This window comes from Triplophysa dalaica, chromosome 15 (genome assembly GCF_015846415.1).
Source record: "Triplophysa dalaica isolate WHDGS20190420 chromosome 15, ASM1584641v1, whole genome shotgun sequence".
NCBI lineage: Eukaryota > Metazoa > Chordata > Actinopteri > Cypriniformes > Nemacheilidae > Triplophysa > Triplophysa dalaica.
This window is the reverse complement of record NC_079556.1, coordinates 12,663,836-12,681,790: the sequence shown is the minus strand read 5'-3', so window position 1 is coordinate 12,681,790 and position 17,955 is coordinate 12,663,836. Positions and strand designations below refer to the sequence as shown.

The following is a 17,955-nucleotide window of genomic DNA, read 5'->3' as shown; positions in this document are numbered from 1 at the left end:
TCTACCCTTCATTCAGTTGGTGTTTTATTACTTAATATAGCATGTTTATGTGCAATGTGTCTGTGTCCTTAAGTAAAGTGATGAATTATACCTGTACGGTGTGAACGTGAAGGGTACTGTTGTCATAGAGGTATCCACAAAAATGTCCTACATCATGTGCATCTTTGTTTGCTGTTTAACTATCCATCCATCCATCCATTTTCTACCGCTTATCCGAACTACCTCGGGTCACGGGGAGCCTGCGCCTATCTCAGGAGTCATCGGGCATCAAGGCAGGATACACCCTGGATGGAGTGCCAACCCATCGCAGGGCACACACACTCACTCATTCTGTTTAACTAAATCATATATAATTATATAACGCATTGTATTTATACGTTTTACTAATATTTACATAACATAAACATAATGTATTGAATGCAATTTGAATGCATACAACAGATTACATTGTCATTATATAAACAGTCCTGTTACAGTGATTGATTGATTGATTACTATTTAATATCTTTTGTAGTGTAAAAGACTTCCTTGTAAAGTAAAAACTGTAATATTTTAAAAGTGAGCAATTTATTTCAGCCCTTTATTCTTGATGAGGTGAAACAGCTGCATTTAAGGGATGTGCAACCAAACCACTCAGGCTTTACGAACTCGCTGACCTCCGTGTCTCTTCTACACACGCAGCATCTATCTAACCCTGACCCAGACAAACACAGGCATCAGCGTACAGACATCACACTCTTCGGCTGACAGATCTCCGCACCGCCCATCACTCTTTTATTCATGCCTTCTGCACCCGGCCACCCCGCGCCTTTTACCTTGCTCTCGGCAAAACACAGACGGAAAGTCATTTCGCTTTTATCAAGTTGTCATTTTGGTACTTTTTTGTTCCGTCGGACTTGGGCTGTCACTGTCGGCCCGGGCCACAAGAGAACTCCATCGTATAACAGCCTGCGGAGGGAGCCGGCTGCACAGCGCACAAGACTGCAAATAGCTTTTACACTTCAGCAAGCTGCCCCTGATAAATGAACATCATATGAACATTTGCTGCTTGATATCCATCAGTGATTGGCCACAAAGGAAGCACATAGCAAATGAGTTTTGGGGTAAAAAATGAATGGCTATCAAATCGCGCTATATTATTCAAATAAGTGAATAGTGAAAAACGACCATACACAATGTTGTATTAAGATGAACATTCTGTTGGGTGCGTGTGTGCTCATTTTACAGCCTCTGTACATTGGAGCTTTCTCAATTAATAATGTTTAAAAATGAAGCTTATTTCATATAAACTCTGCAATTCCCCAAAACTAAAATTCCTTCTGCAATTGATCCTAATTTTACTCTGTGAGGGATTTTGTGGTCACACACATTTCTTGTTGAATGCGTTTCGGGAATAATGTCACATTGAGTTTTCTGTAATTCAGCTTTAAGGTATTTTCTCCACATAATCTCAATTTATGCACATGTCCTGCCATCAACATCAACAGTAATTGCTCTTGGGGCTCCTGTTTTTGCGTGCCAAAACCAGAGAACCTGTGGCTATGTCTCGTCTTGGAATCTTTCATAAGTAATAAATGTAAATATTTGAAGATAGAACAGATCTGATATTGTAAGTGATCCTGTTAAGCCCCAAGGGTTAATATTGATTTGTAAATTTATTGCCATCAAATTGTCAATGCAATTTTGGAGTTGTTTTGTGGTTGTCGGTTTTATAACGCATGGCATATTTGATATTTGTTTAATTTAAATTATTATTACAGGCATCTTTGGTATTTTTGGTGTAATATCCACAGTAATTTTGACATGCACATGATGATTTAAAATTTTATAAGCATTTATGCATGCTGTGCAGCTCTGAATGTCGTTTTCATAGATCTTTATGGCTCATATAATGAATTTTTCAGTGCGTATTAAGTCTTCTCAACTGCTCGAGGACGGCAAGCAAAATGTTACATGCACATAATGAAACACAAATAACCATATAATTGTTCATGCAGGATGGGATCATAAAGAGGCTTATCGATTTTCAAAAGGGAGGATAGATTATTCCCTTCCGTTGTTGAGATCTAAAGTTGTGCATCCAATCACGCTTCTTGGAATTTTTATTTAGTTTACAACTGAACCAGATGCTTGGTTTTATACTGTTACAATATTGTTTCTTGTGTTAGGCAGGAAAATGAAACCTCCACAAAAAGTCAAATTTATATGTCATTGTAATGTTTGGGTAACACTACAATTAGGTTTGTTAACATGAACTAAAAATAAACAATACGTAAATAATGATATTAGTCAAATGAATATTTTTGGTGTGTTTTTATATTTAGGTAGTTGACGAAATAAATCATACATGTGTGCTATAGTGCAACATAGCAAAATTTGGAAAACAAACTCTTAATATTATATTTTATTATTTGTATATTACAGTTTAATATTATTCATATTTATATTTATGATTTACAACAGCATAAGAGAGATTTATATTCGTTGTTATTTTTTTATGTTTTAGCCGTCACACCATAGGACAAATTTGCATATTAGTCTGCCAGCTAACCATCCATAGTGTTTTATATGTAAAGGAGGACATGGAGAGATTGTGTTTCTTAAAGGGATAATATTTATTTGCTCTGCTGAACAAAAGGAAGATAATTGGAAGAATGTCAGTAACCAAACAGATCTCATCCCCCATTTACTGCCATGGTAGGGATGATAGTGGATGAGATCTGTTTGGTTTCCGACATTCTTTGAAATATCTTCCTTTGTGTTTAGCAGAATGAAGAAATGTATACAGGTTTCAAACAATCTGAGGGTGAGTTAATCATGACATTCATTTTAGTGTGAACTCGCTTGGCAAAATGTTAAACAGATGCTGAATAATTTACAATATTATCATATGAGTAGTATTAATATGAGATCTTGTTTTTTATTCTTGATCACGGTTATTGTCAATCCTGGTATATTGTGAACAACAATAAACAGCTGTTTGCACTCCACAACGATATAAAAATAGCACTTGTTCTTCTCGTTATGTCATATTACTCTTTCCCACAAACAACAAACCCAGAAAAACGTTCTATTTGAAATATAATGATTGAATAAAAATGGGCACAAAGCACGAGAGTGTTTGGCCGCTGCCGGCTGATGTAGCGAGAGCTCCTGCTTATCTCCACTGTTCAGTCAGAGCTCATGGAAAAGAGTTCTGTTCTCTCCTCCATTCTCTAAAGCGCTGCTGTGTGGTTTGGGATTACCCTCTTTCTTTTTGTGTGCTGCCAGCTGCTGCTCTACCACCTCAGCAAAGTTCTCTCTCTTTCTGTTTGTCTGACACACTACCCAGTCCTCTGAGTATTACATCATCCTGATGTAATGTCTAACCAATCACATGACTGCTCTGCTAAACCTTCAAGGATTACGGAGCCCTGTAGCTCAGACTGCATAATGAGAGAAAAACAGAACGAACTAAGTATGAAACTAAGTAGGAGTGAAAGTAAACGAGCAGAAGCAGAACGATGAGACTATTTCCTTAGGCTCTTTCTCGGATCAATTTTTCCTGCACTTCCTCTTTATCTCACCCAGAGGATGGCACCAAAAAGCTAGATATTGTGCTTTGAGCTGAACCTGAGAGACATCAGGGTCTCAGGTGGGGGATTATGCTTGAAAATTTACATTTCTCAAGAGCCGTCGGTGCAATACTTGTCGTATGTCTAAATCTGTAATGCTTTATTATGGCTAATAAGTTTAATTTTGATCAAATTAGATGATCAATTAGTAATAGCTTTTGGTCTGTTCTTTTTATATTCGTATGCCATGTTTGATGCCATTTGTAATAAATATTTTTTGTATAATATGCATGTAAATACTGTTTACAATAAAGAAATGCAAGTTCCCAGAGACTCCAAGTGGTTGTTGAACCAAAAAATAAGTGTTTAAAAAATGCTTTTACAGTTCCTTTAAAAGTTTAAGAACTGTTACTTTAAAAGACGGCACTTTTTTTTGATTTACCATCACCCCACATTCTATTTATGCTTCTGTATTTATACATTTCACAACAGGTTAGCAGGGATACTTTACTAGCAAATCAAAATTTCCCCATGTTTTACTCACCCTCAAGGCATCCTACACTGAAAAAAATTTGGAGTAGGATTTACTTAAAAAAAGTTAGGAAAGTTTTTTCACTTAGAAAATGTGAGTAATTTCAATAGAATTCCCAAGTAAAAACGAAAGACAAGGAACTGTAGCTTTAATTAGAAAATCTCAAGTAAAATTTTACTTGGAATTTCCCAGTAAATTGTATAGACTGTTTGTTTATATATTTTACTCAAGTAATGCTAATAAATGTTTTTTTACACAATAATCCTAGTAATCTTTACTTTAAATATTAATTTAAAATTACTTGATGTTGTTTATGTATTTAAATGGTGTTCAATAAAATAACACTGACATACATTTTACTTGAATACGTTTATTTCTATGATATTCCTTACAGATGGGAATATGAAATAAAACAAAGAGTAAAACTCCATCAGTTTGATGGGTCTTGTAAATGGTGCACTATAGTGCATTTTACTCCAGTAAACATTGTTAGAACAACCACACAGTGCATTAAAATGTATAAACATTTAAACATATAAAACCTTTCTATAAACATAAAACATAAACATTTTACAAAAACCTCAGTTGCAGATATCAAATACAAAAGTGTAAAAGTGCAAATAATGTCAAATAGTAGCTGCCTTTCATTAGCTAACTTTAATTTCACTAAGATTAAACCTAAGGGAACAAAAACATAAAATAAAATAATAATAAAACTCTGCATCGATGGTCTCAGCAGAATAGCATTACTTAAAATGCATAAGAATTGTTATATTAACTAGTACTGTAGTTGAAGTTGTTTTCTGAACAACCTTTCTTGCAAAAAAATAAATAAAAATATAACTGCAAGCAGTAATCATCGGGTTCGAGCAGTCTAAGGGGACTAAGGTCAACTGCCTTCGCAGACTACGGTCAGGAATCGCACCATAACACATCCGCAACGGATGACACTTACCGATATCCAGAAAAATGAAAGAAATGGTCAGCAACGGTTAATACAGACCACGCATGCTTACACTCATATGCAGGTTTAAACAGATAAGGGACGAGTGAAATTAACCAATTCTCATGTCTCTACGATGTTCTGTTCCAGAGATATAGGTCTAGCTTAATGGTTGCTAAATTAACCTGTTTAGTTGCTATGGATGTGGCATGGCACCTGCCATACATTATGATAGACGTGTATACATTTTTTTTAAGGCTTTAGGCCAGGAGCATCTTAAATAGATACATTGATTCACATTCATAATATTCTAGAATGCCATGGCATTTAAATTATGCTTAATTTTATACAAACACCTCACATAATACAATATACCCCATTTTGATGTTTGCTTTGAACTTCAGGAAGTCATGTTTACCATGTCTAAATGCCTAAATTTATTGAGCTGCTGCCATGTGACTGGCTGAGTAGCAATTTGGGTTTACATGCAATTAAACTGGTTTTATCTAATAAAGCTTTGTTATATATATATATATCAACACTCATCTTAAAAGCAAGCAGACATGTGCTATATTTATAGATGTGTAAATATGGAGCAACGTTTAATGTGTAATACATTATATTTCTAACACTGTCTTCCTGTGAGACACATTTCATTACACACACATGCACACTCTCGATCACACAAGACATACAGAACTATACAGTGCATTCAAACTCATATGATACAGAGGGAAATGATATCCATAAACACACACGCACACTACACACCTTTATCCTGCACATATTTATCGTTCCTTTAGCAAAGCTACATGCATTGTGATCTGGTGACTCTATAAGAAAGCCATCGAAATGAATGTCTCTTCCTATGAGCATCACATTTTGCATGCTTGTTAAGTGTCATAATATGTATAATAGTACTAAATGGCAAGTAAGTTGGATTATTTATTAAGGAGTATCGACATATAACATACTCGTTTCACGCTAATATAATAAAGGACCCTGTTATGGTCACAAAACAAAAAAAACTCAACATGATTTTGATGATTATTGACCTAGAGAGTCCAAAGAAATGAACTGAGGTGGAAATTTTGAAATTGCTTGAAAGTCCTTGAACAAGTTTGAAAAAGTAGTTTTTTAAATCATCACCAATATCTCACAAACCATTTGATAGACATCAATGGTTCAAGAGGCAAAGTTGTTATGAATAAGGAGATCTATCGTTTGATATCAATAGTTTGTGTATTACTCAAATGTCACGTGACGAACAGTTGTCTAGGCTACCAAAAGACATGTGCATTATGCCATTTTTATTATTATAGCGCCACCTAGTGTCCAAACGCCACGTTCTTTTTTATGTGAAATCCTAGTGATGGTCTCCAGATATTTCCTGAGCCCCTTGCTGTTATGTTAAACCGTTCTTGATTTGAGGCCATTTAAATGTGATAGGCTCCGCCCATTTTTTTATTTTGGGGCCCCTAAGCGACCGTGAAAGGAAATTTCAACTTTTTTTGATAATTATTTACCTTCACACTCAACACAAGTCATCTACATTGGTTTGGGTCTGATCGGTCAAAAACTCAGGGACAAGTTTGCGAAGAAAGGTTTCTATCAATATCTGCGATAACTCACAAACCATTTGATCGACAGAAGTTGTTCTAGAGGCAAAGTTGTTTAGAATAAGGAGATCTATCATATAATACAAATAGTTTGGTTATATGTCAAGTGTCACATGATACACAAATGTTTAAGCACTACTAAAGCGTTATTTCGCCCCCCGGTGGCCAAATGAGTTCACATTTCTTACAGACCTTAAGGACCTTGAGATGAATAAGCCCAGCGAGTGTCGTTTTGATCGGCCTCCGTTTACCCGGTGTAATGAGCGCTCAAAATTCATTGGCCAATGGCGGCCATGTTTTTTGACATACGTCAATGTCCTTTTAGATATTCATGAAGCATGAGACAAAGAGACACCATACCAATTATCAAGTCATTCGGGCAAAGGGTTGCGTAGTTATAGCCATTTTCTAGCTCATTCAAATTATAGCGCCACCTAGTGGCCAAAATGCCACATTTTTTTTATTGTGACTCCGGACTGAGGGTCTACACATATGTTCCAAGCCCCATGAAGATATCTCAAACAGTTCACGAGTTATGGCCATTTTAGCTAAATATGCCACTTCCGGTTTGGACGTTTTAGCGCCACCTAGCGGCCGTGAATGGAAAATTCAACTTTTTTTCGATAACTATTTACATTCACAGTCCACAGAATTCATCAACGTTGGTTTGGTTTCGATAGGGCAAAAATCCAGGGACTAGTTCATTTTTTTTTTTTTTCATAAAATGCAAATTAGCGAAAAAATTTGCATACCGGAAATGAAATCGGAGATATACGTTTTTTAAGTTTTGAGCCAGTGATTACACTGATATAAGACACTTGGGTGTGCGACCAATGGTTTAGGAGTATAAGGCGCAAACGCGCTTTTCATCGTTGTAGCGCCACCTATGGGCCGATTTGGCTGGCTCCGTGTATCTGAGTAGCGACAAGGACTACTACCATCTGACCAAGTCTCAGCTCTGTCGGTCTTACGGTTTGGGCTGCAGCATCAGTTTTAGGGCAGAATAATAATAAGAATAAAACTAACAAATACAATAGGTTTCTAGCCCTTCGGGCTCGAACCCTAATAAAACAGTACAATAAGTGCAAGTAGTGCCCAACTAGCAGATTACATTAGAATCTTTCTGTGCAAAGAGTTAACCTTTGGCGAAAATTTTAACGCATCTAGTCCCAGAAAGATTTTCTGAAACACTTCGAAGGTGTTTCTCAGCTTTGGGGGATAGCTTAAGTTTAGGGAGTAAATGCAGCCCATGAGTGAAAGACATGCATTTGCGAGATTTTTACATCCCAGCAGCACCTCAGTCCCCTCGATGACAATGATGACATCAGACATACTGGCATCTTCCTCTTCTACAGATCTGCTTAGTACGATGATTTTCATGACATGACTGGAGAAGGTATCCTTAATCATCTCCCTGCTGATATCCTGTGAAATACACAAATCAGTGCAAAGTGGTTAAAATACTGTACATTATCAATTTTTCAATTTTCCTCAATGGGTTCCTGTTCTGAGACAAACTGTCCACTCTTAAAGGACAACTCCGGTGAAAAATGAACCTAGGGGTAATTAACACATGCTTACCTAGTAGATCGTTCTCTGGGATGCGTTTTCATGATAGTCGAATGTAAAGAGTTATATCTCTAAAAACAGATTAGCTTATAACGCTAGAATATGGGGCAGAGAGTAAGATAAAGTAAATCGCTAGTGTAATACCACTAACAAGGCTCAAAATAGCCTCACACTACCACGGTAGCATAATGAGGGTCCTTACATGCAAACCAAAGCATTGAGAACTTTTCAAGTGTACAAACAGTTTAATAAGAAGATACTTTATAAAGACAGTACATTACGCGTATACAGACAGCAACTATATTGAAAAACAGTCTCGACAAGTCGAGCCACGAACTTGAACACAGTGATATGAACTAAGTGAACTGTGACTTGGAATCTCATATGGTCCGTTATTTTTGGAAGAAAGCACTGAATGCAACAGAGAAAATAAATAAATAAAAATATATATTTTTAAACTGAACAAGTCACAGTTCATATCACTGTGTTCAAGTTTGTGGCTCGATGTAACTAATTATTGTATATCCATGTCGGGACCCTGCCTCCCAGTAAGACGTTAGATGACCCAAGACTTGTGCAATGATGACGCCAGGCAGCACTAGACTATTAATTGATTATTGCATTTTCTTTGATTTGTTTCAATTTATTGATCATTCACCATTGTTTTTTTTTGTAAAGCTGCCTTGAAACATTGTACACTGTAAAAAGCACTATACAAATAAATTTTAATTGAATTGAACTGTACTACCTGGTGGTCTTCAATGAGCTCCTCAGCTGATTCTCCCAGGAAAGACAGGAGGCAGCGAATCACAACGTCTCGCCTATCTTCAAGCCTATCTTCTTCCTGTTAAAAACAGAAGTAAATGCAGTGAACATTAAATGTGTATACATCGACATATAACAACAAATTTACAGAGTCAGGAAGCAGCATATCATCACATGAGTAATTCACAATTGTATTTTTTTTACATTTTACCTGGCTGAGTGAATCCAGCAAATGTCTAATTCTTATGCCAGCAACCCCACCCTTCATCTCAAACAAAGCCAGGAGTTTTGGAGTATAGAAGTCCAGCTTTTCCAAGAATGTACGCTCCAAGGAAATTGTGGTGATTCTTCTGAATTCATTTTTGATCTAAGACAAAGAAAATAAAATGTAACACAATCAAGTGATGAGTTGAGTGCACTGGTAACAATTTTTTATTGCATTTGAAATCACTGCATATTAGGCCAACAAAGAACATAACTAAAGTTTACCTCAGATTCACAGAAAAGGGCTGGCCATCTCTCCATGAAATCTTTAACAGCAGGGCAGTTCTTAACTACTTCTGTTCTTCGATAGGAGAAAGTCTTCTCCATTTTCTCACCAATTATGTTTTTGTTGTTTTTTTTCCTAATTTCATTAAGGAGATCTAGTCTCTCCTTCTCTAAACTTTCTCCTGTTTCCCCAAATGGAAATGGTGGCAAGTAATTTACTTCAGCCTTCCTAGGTCTTTTGAGGCCTTTTGGAGTGGGGTTTTCAATTGTCTTCCTTTTTTGGTTCACCTCAAGCTCTGGGCAGGAAAGCTGGCTACCTCTTAATTTGGCTCGATAATTTCCCATTTTATATTTTATCCTTTGTTGCCATCCATATTGTGCATTATAGGACCCTGGCTCTTTGAGGCATGGATACTTCTCAATCAACATCTCCACTACATTCATAATTTGGACACCCGTCGGATATGCAGTGTATTGAAATATTGTCTCTGCTAGTGTCTCAAGGACACTACTTGTCACTCTATGATTGTTCAAGAGAGTGCCGTCCTTTTGGTAGGCTTTGTTTCCATCTGAAAGCAAGAGCTCAGTATCAAAGGAGAAAGTAGGTACTATAAACTTTGTTGGCCATCCTTGAGAACGGCATGATGCGTGAGTCTCAGTGGACAATAGAAGAACAGTGTCCTGAGAGCCGGTGGATTTGGAGTCAGAAGAAAGGTAAGTGTCACTTACAGGAGTCAGCACAACAGTGTCCTGAGAACTGCAGGATCTGGCATCGGACTCTGTTGGTAGAGTTGATCTATTCATAACAACTAGATTTAGGGTGACGGGTTCAGTTTGTACTACTTTCAGAGTACATTTATCCTGCACATCATCTACTGAGTCCAAATTGAAAAACTGGCCCCCAAATTCCATGTCTTCGTACATCAAACTATAGCATTCTGGAATATTGAATGTTTCTTGTATTATCCTTTTAAGGTCCTGGAGAGTGCTGGGGATGCCTGAGGGCAGAACCAATTTGCGAACATCATTCTCTCCAAAAACTAATCGCAGCTTTGCTGGGGTGCACATCTGCAACAGATACAAAAAAATTAATTAACACAATTCATTACAATATGAATTCACTACAATATTAACTTTGATAAACATGCACCTAAACAGAAGGGGAAATGTAGTGCTTTAAGGTAGTCAGTCGTCTTCCTGCAACAGTGTATGCAGCCAGAGGATAGTAGTCAACCATTTCGTTTTGCTCCAGTATCTGAATGTTGATTGTGTGTTCCAACTCATAGCTCCTAAAGTGCTCATTATACCATGTGCTTAGTAGTCTGACAACAAAGGCCAGTTTGTTACAAACCAAGATAATCTGTAGCACCTCAGAAAAGTCTGGCAAGTCTGCAGTGAAACCATAACATAGCAACATCCCCGGTTTGTAGTTGGTGCCTGAGAAGTGCACATTATTTGCAACATGCACCACTGTGACATGTGGATACCTGTGTTGCACCAAATCTTTTATGCCATCCTTTAGCACATCCACAGAGACTTGTGAAGTTGTTGTGACTGAAAGTGATGACTTTGTCACATTTGAATCATGGAGATGCAATGCAATCATGAGCTGGTGTTTTTTCGCAAGGGACAGCAGTATGTTCCTGAAACAGCCTGTTTGTCTGACAATTTTTTTGAAAAAGCCATGTTTAGCTTCAAATCGCATGGTCCAAAGGGCTACCAAAGGACCAAATTCCTGAATAAGCTCAGGGTAGTGCTCGAGAAAGTGGTGTTTGGGGAGGAGCCTTTCTTGAGGAAAAACTTGCAGAAATCTGTTTCGGTGCTCAGATATTAAAGTGCCAAGGTAGCAGATGCTCTGCTCAGTATGAACTGGGGCCACTGCAAGTTCCACGATGTCTTTTAAGGTCATTAACATCTGCCATATTTCATCATCCTCAGGTACTTTCAAACCTATTATGAGAGGCAACAGACGCAACAGACACCAGTTTTCATGTGCATTGCCTCCTACAGATCTTTTGGTAGCAAAATGAGCAGGAATCAAATGTGGACGATTTGTTTGGTCACTCCACTTATAAGGGAACTGTTGAATGCAAGTATTGAGCTCCACAAGAGAAAAATATTTCTTCTTGATGAAGGCTTGAAATGACAACGCCAGTTCCAATGGAACGACACCTTCAAGAAGGTCATGTAACACATCTGGTGGGTAACCAGATGTTACATGAAAATGTCGAAGTTTTTCAGACAGTGCACACTGTTTTTTCACACCATAGCAAGGAGTGGAAATAGGACTTGACAAAATCGTCTCAACATGCAGACTGTGCTGCTCTTTATCTCTCCTCTGAAAAAGTCCAGATCTTACTTCTGTGGTCTGAAACTGGGACCTTTCTCCGAGACAAAATCTGCAGACATTAGATCCTGTGAAGTTTTCAACGAATCCTCCCAAAGAATGGGCCCCCAAATTATCAGCCACCACGCTCACCACAGTGCCTTTCATGATTTTTCCTAAACTTGGAATAAAAACACCATCTTTTTCCAAGCTTTGAAGATCTGTCAGGAGTGGCTCTAAAACTTTCTGAAATCCAAATCGCTTTGTGTCATCTGCTTTGCACAGAATAGCTAAATAAATAGAAGCTAATGTTGATCGTGCATATGCTGGAAAGTTTCCTAACACCCAATAGACGGCCGTGACTTTGTGGATCTTGCGGGAAGTTCCCAAAGGGTTGCACACTTCAAAGTCATCGATATACAGAATAAGACTTAATCTGTTCTCATCTCCAGCAAAAAAATCGTTTTTACAGAAGTGAGATCCATCTTGGAAGGACTGGTATTGTGATGCACATCCAGATTTTCTTTGAGTGAAAAAGTCTTTTTCCTCTACATTCTTCAAGATTTGCAATAACGACTGCAGTATTGGAACATACTGAAATGTTCTGTTGTCTTTATTGTGTAGTATGTATTCTACTGGTTCAATGACTGAAAAATGTGCTTTCATGAATTGTGACCTCTTAAATGATGTTGAAAAAGGCCCATCTTTCCCTAAAGCTGAACTTAAAGGGTGTGATTCACAAAGATTTTTCACCAAATCTGAGATAACCGCTGAATGTACTTCACAGTTATGTTTCTTCAAAGTGGACTCAACAACATCTTTCAAAACTGGAGCAGATGCAGAGGAAGAGAGGAACTGAAGGTCATCTACAATATGATCAATACACTTGCCTGACACATTGAAATTACTTTGCAACTTTAGAAGAAGTTGTCCAAACTTCGTTTTTACAACTTCGGGCAAGTTCTCTTCTGCATCAACCAAAGTTTCATCAAGTTCTGTGTCATCATCACACACCTCTAGATCATTTTGAAAAGCAGCAGTGTTTGGGTATTTTTTCAAGACTTCAGTTTTAAAATCTTCAATGGAGGATGTATTGTGTTTCCTGTGTTTATGAGTCGCAAAGGTTGAATAAATGTTTGTACTGAAGCTGCAGTTTTTGAACACACATGTCACTACCTCGTACCTCCTCATATGGCTTCTAAGGTGCTCAAAATATTGCTTCTCCGAAGAGAATGGAATTGAACTGCATATTAGACAACTAAATGACAGCACCTCACTTGGTTTGTCTGATTCTGTGTGGTTTCGGGATAAGTGTATCTGAAGGGCATTAAATGTTTTAAATGAACAAGGACAATCAGCATAAAGACATGGTATTGATGATTGACGGCCTGCATTTCCATGTTTGAGCCTTAAGTGTTTTAATAGCTGTAGTCTTCGGTTTGACTGAAAGCTGCATTTTTTACATAACCACCTCATGGTCTGGCACCTACAGTAAACAAATGATGTACATGTGAATGCATACTTATTGCTATCTATCTGTGAAGTGTGCTGTTATAAAGTATTGCCAACTTACCTTGCATTAGCTTGAATAAGGAATGGAATATCTGTAAAAGAATGTAAGAAATGTTCATGTCAGAATACATTTTTTAACAATTTTAAATAAATGTACTGATCTTACTGATATGAAGTACGCTTACAACTTACAATTTACCTTTATAATTCATTGACTGTGGTTATGCAGTCATGTAAATAAAAAATAATAATTTGCCGGTCTCATTCATGGCATGTATTTTGAATCATTTATCATAATTTTTTAAACTACACTAACTTTTTTTACTCAAGAGTAACATGGAAAACATGGAAACAAATTAGAATCTCCAACTGCTTGTAGATATCAACCACCTGTAAAGTGGATGTTAGTCAGTAAAAGGACATCATGAAAAATACAGGCTTTAACTTAAATAAGGTTGATTGTTAAGAAATTAAGATTTACTTTTGCAATTACACAAGTCTAAGCATTTAGACTTGTGTAATTGCAAAAGTGCAGTACCTTATCGATTTCTATGTATAGCTATCATAATCGATAGTATAGGTAAACAACATAAATAAAATTAACGTTCAAGGTACTATTTGCCTTGTAGGCCTACACGTGCATTTTAAAAACTAACATTAATCCTGTGTGATTAATACGCGAAAAACAGGGTGATTATTACATTTCGGCAGCTCGAACTTTTCTGGGACAGAATGCTCGAACACAACGGCAAAGCCTCGAGCAAAGTTTGCACGGATGTTAAAACTCATTTTTACAATAATCGTCTGACAAGATTAACGTTATTGAAAAGTTAAGACAATTGTTTTCCACAGAGATGCCATTTGCGAATAACGGATGGTGGTGCAAGTCTGTCAACTAAATTAATGGCTTCATTTATTAATGATTTAACTCTGTTATTCATGTGTTTAACAAAACAAAACTAAGATTATGTTTTAACGTTATCCAAAAATCTGTTAACATTGTTAGCATGAACATTGCTAGCATCCGTAACTCGATAAAAAAGAAAAGGTAACTTAGGCACAAACGACTGGGACTGCAGATAGCTTAATAACTCTACACTTTTCTGCAAACATAGCTCAATTATTTAATGACCATATTAATAACTTACCGTGGTAAAATTCACTTTATCCGTCGTGAAGTCTCGATTCCTTTCCTCTGTGCGCGCCAGTTCTGACTCTGAGGCAAAGACTCATGCGCATCAATTATATTACTGTATTGAGTAAATTTTACTTGAGTTGTTAATTTTTTGGTGTGATTTGATTAGATGGCGAACACTAAGTAAATATTACTTAGGAGATTTAATTTAAATTTACATATGTATTTTGGAACAATAAATGACAAAGAAACTGCAAGTAATGTTCTGAATTAAACATGCCATTTTCAAGTAAAAAGACAAAATAGTATTCGTGTGTAAAACATACTTGAATAATGTTTCCATTATTTACAAGATCAAAAAATCACTTTTTACAGTGTACTGAATATGTCAGAGTAATTATACCATGTATCATTTTACCCCCAAGCGTTAGAATGGGAGTTGACTTTTTGAAGCTCTAAAAGTCCATCCACCGATCTGCTCGACACGTCTCTGTGGTCTTAACAAAGGTCTTCTTAAGCGAATTGATGGGTTTTTCTAAGATAAATATCCATATTGGCAGCGGTATTAACGTTGATGTCTAGCTCCGTCATCTCTCAAATACTCGTGAACCAGAGGTTTGTTTTTCTGGCAAATGACGGTGACGAAAGCTCCCGCCAGAGTAGACGCTATCCTATTGGAACTAAACGAAAAATGCCACGTTCGTCACTGGAACTTACGACATGCCTGCATCATCTGCCGGAAAAACAAGCTTCTGATTCACATGCATTCGAGAGATGTCGGAAGCTAGACATCAACGTTAATAGCGTTTCCAATATGGATATATCTCATAAACAAATGCATCGATTAAGCTAATGACAACATCAGAGAGGCTACTGCTTCAATCATGTGTGTTCACAAGACCACTGAAAAATAGTGAATGCTTTTCTTTTTATGAATGAGTATCCTTTGATAATACATACTGTATGGCTCAGTACACAATGCTTTATTTAAGACAGCTTTGATAGTTTCACAATAACTACTACACATTTCACATTTTGTTTCAATGTAATGTTCAAGTCTACACTGCCTATAGACATTAAAATCAAATTTTCCTATGACAGGAATGTCCTATTATCTTTAATGACAATAAGCTTTACTTAGAGGCAGTCCGAAACCACAGATGTGTCTTGTTTTGAAGTTTTACCACATCTGTGGGTTTGCTTCATGTATGTTGAGTGTTTGTGGTTCTGGCCGCATCAAGAGCCTCGTTCAAACATGAGAGTGAAAGCAGAGAGTGATCTTCTATTCTGTTTTTTCAAAAACCTAAAGCTGAGGTTCAGCCGATCAGAACTCATTACTCAGTCAGACAAGCAGATTCAGGTTTTATAGATATAAATGAGGATGTCTGTAGTAATTAGGTGTCATTTTACAACTGTTTATTGACCCTAAATATGAAAACATTGTATTAGTGGTTCTTAGAAAATGTTTTTTTCTAAATTTTGAATTCAATTTTAACTCAATTAAATTTGAATTTGTGGTGACTTGTTTCAAGAAATGAAATTAATCTGATTTTCTTTTCTCAGTTATATTTAGCCCATATGACTGCACATTTTATGTAATGCAATTTTTTATTTATTATAATTTATTTTATGTATATATTTTTTTCAGGTATATTTCGATTATATTTTATTTGTTTTATTTCTATAAATGTTTTTTACCATTTTGAATACATTTTTATATCTATTTTACTTTTTAAATTGTTTCTGTTTTTATTTTATTTTATTACATTTTTCTACTTTTTTATTTATATCAATTCCTTTCCTAATTATTTACCCACTAATTAATTATCCATTTATTAACTGATGTAAGCATGATGGGACATTCATAGGTTAATTGCATATGTTTATTTCATCTCTTTACCTGAATAGATCTTAATATCCTCCTTCTGTGTTAATCCACTCTAAAACATAACCATAGAGAATATTGACATTCCAGATGTCTGGATGCACTCTTGGTATTTTGCACATATGTCCTACATTCAAGGTATCAAGCAGGAGCTCATATGGAGAGCTGTAATTCTAGGCACATGTATAGAACATACAAAGACGTGGCTGACAGCATCACCTGTCTTACCCTCTCTCCCACCGGGAGTTAAGTTCACTGCTTGAGGTTTCTGTTTGAAAGCACGCCTAACATTCTAATCATACGGTTCGACTGCTTGCATAAATGTTTTCATCTTGTCTCAGAGCTTGAAAGTGATTTAGGATTTTAAAAGGAGGAAAAGAGGAGCAACGTATCAAGAGTGTTGGAGAGTCTCCTTAGACGACTACTAACATCAGGACCAAGAGAGATTTCAAGAGAGGTGAGGGAGAAAGAGAGATTAATGTAAATCTCAAAAAATGAGGAACGCATTAATATTTCATTAGCACCTCTTTATTTTCTCCTCAGAGTGACACTCTTGTGCAGATAGCAGGGTGGAGGGGAAGGGGTGATTTAATGATTGGAGAATTTTATCTCTATCTATTCTCTCTGTCACTCTCATTCTCTCCTTTGCAGTAAATCAGCACTCGGGGCTTTTGCTCTGAATTCCTCTCAGAGCTGACAGCACCACATAATTACGCTCACTTCTCCCTTATCTCAGAGACGAGAAAAGATGAGATATTTAGTGAACAGAGCTTCTGCACGTGGCCTTTGTCGTGGGCAGACAGACCTTGACCTTCTGTGCTCACAGAAAAACTTCAGACATTGCAGTTCCAGACAATGTAGCATAAGATATACAATATGGGTATCACATTTACAATACCCGCACTCAGTTGTAGTTTGGCGTTTGATGGGATTGCATTGTGGGTTAGGCATCTGATGTACATTTTATATTTACTGTCTGATCAGATTTCATCAAAATTACAGTTTATATTAAATTTCAAAGATCGGATAAAAATCGAATGTGTCCAGTGTAAACATGAGCTAAACTGCTAACAGTGGAATAAGTGTTTTGACCAAACATGTAATGGCTGGTAGTTTAATTATGGATAATCTCATTTGCAGTTATTTTACTGACAGGAGAAAAGCTTAAACTATGTAAATGTAAGCGCTATAAATAAAACCACATGAAAAGCATTTAACAGTTAATTTAGAACCTTGCATTTTCATGTTGGTTTATTTGGTAGAAATTGTGGTTGTTCAGCAGATTATGTATTTTCTCTTCGTGAGCTATGAGAATAAGGGCTGTGTTGTTGAATGTGCCCATGATGAAAAATGTAATATCCCTCCCACTTACTCCATATGATTTATCTTTTCATTACATTCCGTCTTTATGATTCCAGCATAATCGGAACCTTTAATTGCGGCATGTTCGCAAAAACAAGACAGCAGACACATCCATTTTCACATTTCGTCATCCATAGGAACTATTGAGGAATAATAGAATTGACTCTATCCAGAGTAGTTTTATGTTAAATTGTTTTTTTTATGTGTGACTATGACCAGTAGTATTTATTTCAACCATGTGAAAGATTTTTATGTGGATTTTTA

At 36.6% G+C, this 17,955-nt stretch overlaps 1 protein-coding gene across 5 annotated transcripts; it reads right to left on the bottom strand.

Moving 5' to 3' along the window:
• Positions 1-7,736: 7,736 nt before the first annotated feature.
• Positions 7,737-14,796, bottom strand: LOC130437360 (uncharacterized). Of its 5 annotated transcripts, none has more exons than XR_008909173.1 (6): positions 10,622-12,755; positions 10,201-10,539; positions 9,472-10,040; positions 9,194-9,349; positions 8,966-9,061; positions 7,737-8,073 (listed from the first exon to the last, which is right to left on the bottom strand). XR_008909173.1 is itself a non-coding variant. In XM_056768724.1 (6 exons), the coding sequence occupies exons 3-6, from the start codon at positions 10,537-10,539 to the stop codon at positions 7,756-7,758; spliced, it is 1,638 nt and encodes a 545-aa protein (XP_056624702.1). In that variant the 5' UTR covers positions 13,371-13,401; positions 14,458-14,796; the 3' UTR covers positions 7,737-7,755. The 5 variants fall into 5 exon arrangements, 3 of the variants coding, with proteins under 3 accessions (XP_056624702.1, XP_056624703.1, XP_056624704.1); XM_056768724.1 differs by lacking the exon at positions 10,622-12,755 and adding exons at positions 13,371-13,401; positions 14,458-14,796 and having other exon boundaries at positions 9,472-10,539; XR_008909172.1 differs by having other exon boundaries at positions 9,472-10,539.
• Positions 14,797-17,955: the final 3,159 nt, after the last annotated feature.

Bases quoted from the DNA above. Each gene is read 5' to 3' on its own strand.
- LOC130437360 (XM_056768724.1), bottom strand. From the start codon at position 10,539: ATGTGCACCCCAGCAAAGCTGCGATTAGTTTTTGGAGAGAATGATGTT. The intron at 9,062-9,193 runs GTAAAATGTAAA...TGTTTTTAACAG, and splicing joins TGCTGGATTCACTCAGCCAG to GAAGAAGATAGGCTTGAAGA. The intron at 8,074-8,965 runs GTAGTACAGTTC...TGTATTTCACAG, and splicing joins AGCTCATTGAAGACCACCAG to GATATCAGCAGGGAGATGAT.